General features: G+C 47.3%; 2 protein-coding genes across 2 annotated transcripts in view; both read left to right on the top strand.

Annotated features, from left to right (window-relative positions):
* Positions 1-6,037, top strand: part of LOC109726183 (bidirectional sugar transporter SWEET14-like) — a 94,454-nt gene that overhangs the window by 47,496 nt on the left and 40,921 nt on the right. The gene's annotated exons all lie outside the window — the stretch shown is intronic.
* On the top strand, positions 184-1,434 carry LOC109726733 (PE-PGRS family protein PE_PGRS26-like). The gene is made up of 2 exons (XM_020256520.1): positions 184-306; positions 874-1,434. Exons 1-2 carry the CDS (start codon positions 184-186, stop codon positions 1,432-1,434), a joined length of 684 nt encoding a protein of 227 aa, XP_020112109.1.

The raw sequence follows: 6,037 nt of genomic DNA on the forward strand, positions 1-6,037 counted from the left end.
GGTCCACCGGGTTAGAGTCTAACCCACAAACACAATAACACGACCATTCTCACACAAATCCCAAAATCATAACCCCTCGAAAATCGGTTTCTCAACCGCAACTTCCGAACCAGCCGGAAGTCCCGGAAACCGTACCGGAACTCCACCGTTGCTCACCCGTCGTTTCTGAACCCTCGAGACGACATGGGTGGCCAGCCAACAAGGCTCAGCGACGCAACAATCAACCACGAGGCACTGTCGGATGAATTCCGAGTCAAACACGCGTTCTATCGGCGGATTTCGCCGAAAAACGCTCCGGAAATGACAGTTAGATTTTCGCAAGGGCTTGGGGCCTTGGACGATCAGTCCAGAGGTTATCTTAAGCCTTAACCTGCTGCCAACAGCAGCCACGACGAAGCGAAACGCAAAAGGATCCCTAATGGCCCATGAAATCACATTATTTTATGTGATTTCATGGCTCTAACGGGTCGTACCAGCAAACCAGGGATCTACGGAGGTTGCCATCGCACTTGCTGCAAGGTTTCAGCACGCCTGAGGCCGTGCTCACCTTTCGGAGCACTGCCGGCAGCAACCACGCGCGCACGAGCGATGCGAACCTCAGCGAAACAGTGCGCACACTGTGGGAAACAACCTTTTCTTACTAACCAGGGCGTCATTGATCTAAATGGAGGTGAGCGTCGTGTTAAGCACGAGCCCACGATCACCGTGCTCACCTCCCGAGGTGCCAGGGAGTCATTGGATCACCGGAAAGGTGGCCGTAACGCAAAACAGCAGTGCTGGAACCAAAATAAACTACTCACCGGAGCTGTGGGAGCTAGGGATGGTCGCCGGCGATCGGACGGCGGGCACTCCGGCCGGTGATGGGAGCAGCAGGTCGGGGAGGTCCGGGGGAGGTGCTGGACGGCGGCGGGCAGCAGCCGGTGGCGCGGCGGCGGAGATCGGGCCCGCACACTTCCTCTCGGGCTGGAGCTTGCCGGCGGCGAGGCGGCGACCGGGGGAGGTCGGGGCGGCGATGATCCGGTGCCTGAGACCAAGGGGGAGGTGGTGCTCACCTCAGAGGGCAACGGCAGCGCTCGGGAGTGGCGCGGCTCCAAGGTCGGCCCGCACAGGACCCGAGCGGCGGCGGGAGACCTTGGCGGCGGCCGGCGGGGCGCGGGGACGGCCGGGGACGCGCGCGCCGGGTTGCTGGAGGTCGCCGGGGTCGACAGGGGGGCTTGGCCGCAGGGGAAGTGCGGTCCCAAAGCCCGCAACCTGAGCTCGGCCTGGCTCGGGTCTGGGCAGACCCGGCTGGCTGCAGCCTCTTCCGGCGGCTCCGGCGACGCTCGGGGGTGGCCGGGGCCGGCGGGGGAGGGCGCCGGAGGAAGATCTCGACCAGGGGAAGGTGGTGCTCTGGCTAACAGGCCTCTCCAAGGACCAAGCTTAAGCCGGTGGTGAGGTGGTCCAAGAGAGGAGGAATGTTGGCTGCAGGCTGTTTCCGGCGGCCGGGGCTGCTCGGCGGCGGCCGGAACGCGAGCACGGGCAGGGCAGGGAGGTGCTGGGATGGCAGGGGCGGCTGGGGTTAGCTGGGGGGTTCTAGGGTTAGGGTTAGCTCAAGAAACCCTAGGACAACCTATATATAGGTGCAGAAAACTCGCGGAAAACCCCCTCGAAAGGAATCTAATTAATCCCAGCTCTCAACCAGCAGTCGCATAACGCACGATAGTCCCTCTAAGTTCGAAAACTCGCAATTCGACGCATAAAATATAGGGCCTTTTCGCGAATAATCCGATTACTCAAATCAGCCCCTTCGCGGACTTTTCGCGATTCCCGAAGATCCGTCCGTCGGATTTCCGATCGGATCGCACCAGCGCGATCAGCACGACAGAGGCATCGAATCTAGCATCTCGTTTCGCCCGAAAAGATTCCCGATTTGCGACAAAACCATCCCTCCTAGGTTCCACCAAAAACCACATATAGACAACTATATGCAAAAACCATTAAACCCCTTTTTCTCGAAATCCGTGCATCCAAATCCAATTCCGTCAGTGCCATTGGGTCCAGGATAGTCGAGCGGTTGAAAACGAGCTATTGGAAGGCTATATTCGGAGTCCGATACGCGTCGAAAGTCCACTTTACTCCGCGGCCTCTCCGGAAAACCGGAGTTACTATTCACTTAAGTCAGACTTCCGGGTCGCGTAACTTCTCCGTTTTAACTCGTTTTCTCCTGAAATTTGACGAGTACACTTATAATTATATTACACACAAGAACATCATCAAACAAAAGGGTTTAATCAATAAATCAAAAATCTCAGTTATTACATCATCCCCTCCTTACAAGAAGTTTCGTCCTCGAAACTTAAATCAAGACTCCCCCGCAAACAACTGTGGATAACGCTCCCGCATAGACGATTCAAGCTCCCAAGTAGCCTCGCGCTCCTCGTGGTTCTCCCACTGGACCTTGACATACGGAATGCTCCTATTCCGCAACTGCTTCACCTCACGTGCCAAGATCTGCAACGGAGCCTCATCATAGCTCAGATCCTCCCGTAGCTGAATGGATGTCGGACTGATGATGTGGGACGGATCCGGGATGTACTTCCGAAGCATGGACACGTGAAAAACGTTGTGCACTCGGGCGAGACTCGGAGGAAGAGCCAATCTGTAAGCCACCGGACCAACGCGCTCTAGGATCTCAAACGGTCCCACGAACCGCGGACTAAGCTTGTTCCGCAAACCGAACCGTTTGATTCCCCTGGAAGGCGACACCTTGAGCAGCACATGCTCACCGACCTGAAACTCCAGGTCACGCCTCCGCTGGTCCGCGTAGCTCCGCTGTCTACTCTGTGCAGTCTGAAGCCGCTCTCTCGCAATGCGGATCTTTGCCTCCGCGTCCTCTACTAAGTCTGGCCCTACCAACCGGCGTTCTCCGACATCGTCCCAACAGATAGGAGAACGACATCGACGCCCATACAACGCCTCGTACGGTGCCATCCCGATGCTCGCCTGAAAGCTGTTATTATAGGCGAACTCCACCAACGGTAAATACCGAAACCATCCATCACCGTAATCCAGGACGCATGCGCGAAGCATGTCCTCAAGAGTCTGGATGACTCGCTCTGACTGACCGTCACTCTGAGGATGGAAAGCCGTACTGAAGTTCAGCTTCGTACCCATAGCCTGCTGCAAGCTCCTCCAGAAGTGGGAAACGAAGCGAGTGTCCCGATCAGACACAATCGACATTGGCACGCCATGAAGTCGGACGATCTCATCGATATATAACTGCGCCAGTCGATCACGGGACCACGCCGTATGCATCGGCAGGAAATGGGCCGATTTCGTAAGCCGATCCACTATAACCCAGATCGCATCATGACCTCGCTGTGATCGAGGTAATCCGGTGACGAAATCCATAGTGATATGCTCCCACTTCCACACAAGAATCGAAAGTGGTTGCAGCTTTCCTGCCGGTCGCTGGTGCTNGTGGTTGTAAACTGGCTCTGATACCACTTTAATCTAACGACCCAGCCCACTAGCAACAATAACTCGTTGGGCCCAACCACTGGCCCAAAATGCTTAAGCCCAGTTATTATTACTAGTGTCTAAGTCTCTTATAAACCCAATGACAACCCCATTCCCATCCGATGTGGGATTATTGGGGTGTCACATGTTGGCATAAGAAAACTCGCTATCTAGAAATTCAATCTATTATCTTATTCCAGTCAAAATTCAAAAATTTTATTTGACTGCAATTAGACCTGGCAAACGGGCGGGTTGGGTAATCCGCGGGTGGGTTATTGTACCCGCGGGTTACTTGGGCATGAATAAAATTTACCCGCAAATTTTTCGGTAGTCAATATCTTTACCTATATTCGTCCGGGTGGGTATGCGGGTTACCTGCAAATTTTTTTTTTTTTAAATGCAAAACACATATATATAAGTTTTAAAACCGTAATATAACTCATTGTTTAAAATACCATAACATATAATAAAAATATTTAAAGTCTTAAAGCAAAAATATTTCATAATATAAAAAACATGCAATAAGAAATTAGAATTAGAAATTTTAGAATGAGTAAAGAAAAAATTTATATTAATTAAGAAAATATATTTTATAACTAAAAAATATATGTGCGGGTACCCGTGGGTACCCACAGGTTACCCAAAATGCCCACTGCTTAATGGGTACCCACCTGTTTTACTCGTAATTTTTTGGGTTGAAAAAGTTGGTACCCATACCCGCAAATTTGATGCTGTGGGTTTAAAATTCTTTATTATCTATAGGATGCTGTGGCTACTCCTGAGCATAATAAAAAATACAAATAACCTTATTTGACATTGAATCACTATTTAAAAAATAAATTGGCATATGAATTTTCGGATTAACTTTAAATCAATATCATCTTATAAAAATACCATAAATGATTTTATACTATGACTAGGACTAGGATGTTGTGGCTACTTCTAAACATAATTAATCTCACATTAATCTTTATATGATATTAAATGATCGAAAATTACACGTTATTCCAAAATGCAGCAAAAAATTATAAAATTTCAAAGCAATTTTCTCAACAACTTTATGTGACTCAAGATTTATAAACTGTATGAAGTTTATATATTCAACTCCAAATTATTCATGATCACTTTACGTGTGTTTAGAATAATAATGTAAAAATTATCCCGTAAAAATTAATCTAAATGCACTATTTTAAAATTATAAATAAAAAAACGAGTAGAACAAAAATCATATACAACTAAACTAGGCGTTATATAATTTCAATATAGACTTCTTCAAAAACGAGTCACAGAAGAAAATTATAAACCCAAAATCTATATATATATATATATATAATTTATTTTCTTGTATTAAAATAAATAAATAAATAATCCCTTTTTCTTTTGTGTGTTGGCCGCACCAAGGCTGCCTCATAGGGCCCTAACGGGTCGTACGGCAGCCATTATTTATTATTATATTTTTAATTGCCACCTAAGCAGCCTCCGTTGGTACGGCCGTAATGGGGCGCTTTATGCCCTTTTTTTTATTTTTTTATTTCTTGCTCGCTCAATACAGCCGAGCCGGTGATGCCGTTCTTCCGAACGCCGATCTCGATTGAGGCTGGCCGATGTTACCGTTAACGAAAACCATCAATAAATTTATTCATTTATAAGAAATTATGATCGTATTTTTTGTCATGATTTCAATATCTATAGCCGATTTGTAGGCGGCGATTTTTGCTCGTGGTTCGTCCTCGTTGGCCGGGACGTTTCGAGTCTAATTTTTTTATCTCCGGAGATTGAGCCATCACAGACAATTGAATTAGAGTTAGACCGAGACTCCCGTATGTTATATATTTATATATAACTTAATGTAAGGATATTAAATCACGTCCGTCCATCAAAAACGTGTACGATACATCCTAATCATAAGATCTACCATATATCTTTATAAATCGATTTAGATATTTATGAATCGAATTGAATATATCACGTGGGCCAAATCCAACATGAAATGCTCACACACACACTCTCTCTCTCTCTCTCTCTCTCATCCCCTTACACTATAAATAGAGAGACCATTCTTCACCTTCCTCTCAAGCCTCAAGTATCCAAAGCCCCAACTCCACACCACCTCCGGCCGCGCCGTGTGTGCTTTTGTGAGGTTGGCAAGCCTCCTCGCGGTCCGTTCTCGGCGCTCGGAGGAGGCGAAGAGTGTTAGGGTTTTGTAGAGAGAGAGAAAGAGAGAGAGGGGTTTCTAGAGAGATATAGAGAGATGGCTCATTTGCCTTTAAACCACCCTTTGGTCCTCATCTTTGGCATCCTAGGTAAATATATGTACACACACACACACACACACACACACACACACACACACACACATATATATCAAAATAATTAACACCCCTTATTTTCCATATAGTTCAATAAGCTAAGGCTTATTTTTCTTTTTTACTTGGTTTTCTTTTTTATTAATTGTTTCTTCCAAGGAAGAGGGAGTAGTTAATTACTAGCAATTATAATAATGTACTGTTGTGTTCTTGTTCTTTCCTTTTATTTTTTT

The sequence above is a fragment of the Ananas comosus genome, linkage group 21 (genome assembly GCF_001540865.1).
Source record: "Ananas comosus cultivar F153 linkage group 21, ASM154086v1, whole genome shotgun sequence".
In the NCBI taxonomy this organism is placed as follows: Eukaryota; Viridiplantae; Streptophyta; class Magnoliopsida; order Poales; family Bromeliaceae; genus Ananas; species Ananas comosus.

What these genes read in the sequence shown, in the direction of transcription:
- LOC109726733 (XM_020256520.1), top strand. Translation starts at nt 184, where the DNA reads ATGGGTGGCCAGCCAACAAGGCTCAGCGACGCAACAATCAACCACGAG. An exon ending in AAAACGCTCCGGAAATGACA is followed by an intron (nt 307 to 873) that starts GTTAGATTTTCG and finishes TGGGAGCAGCAG; the next exon opens with GTCGGGGAGGTCCGGGGGAG.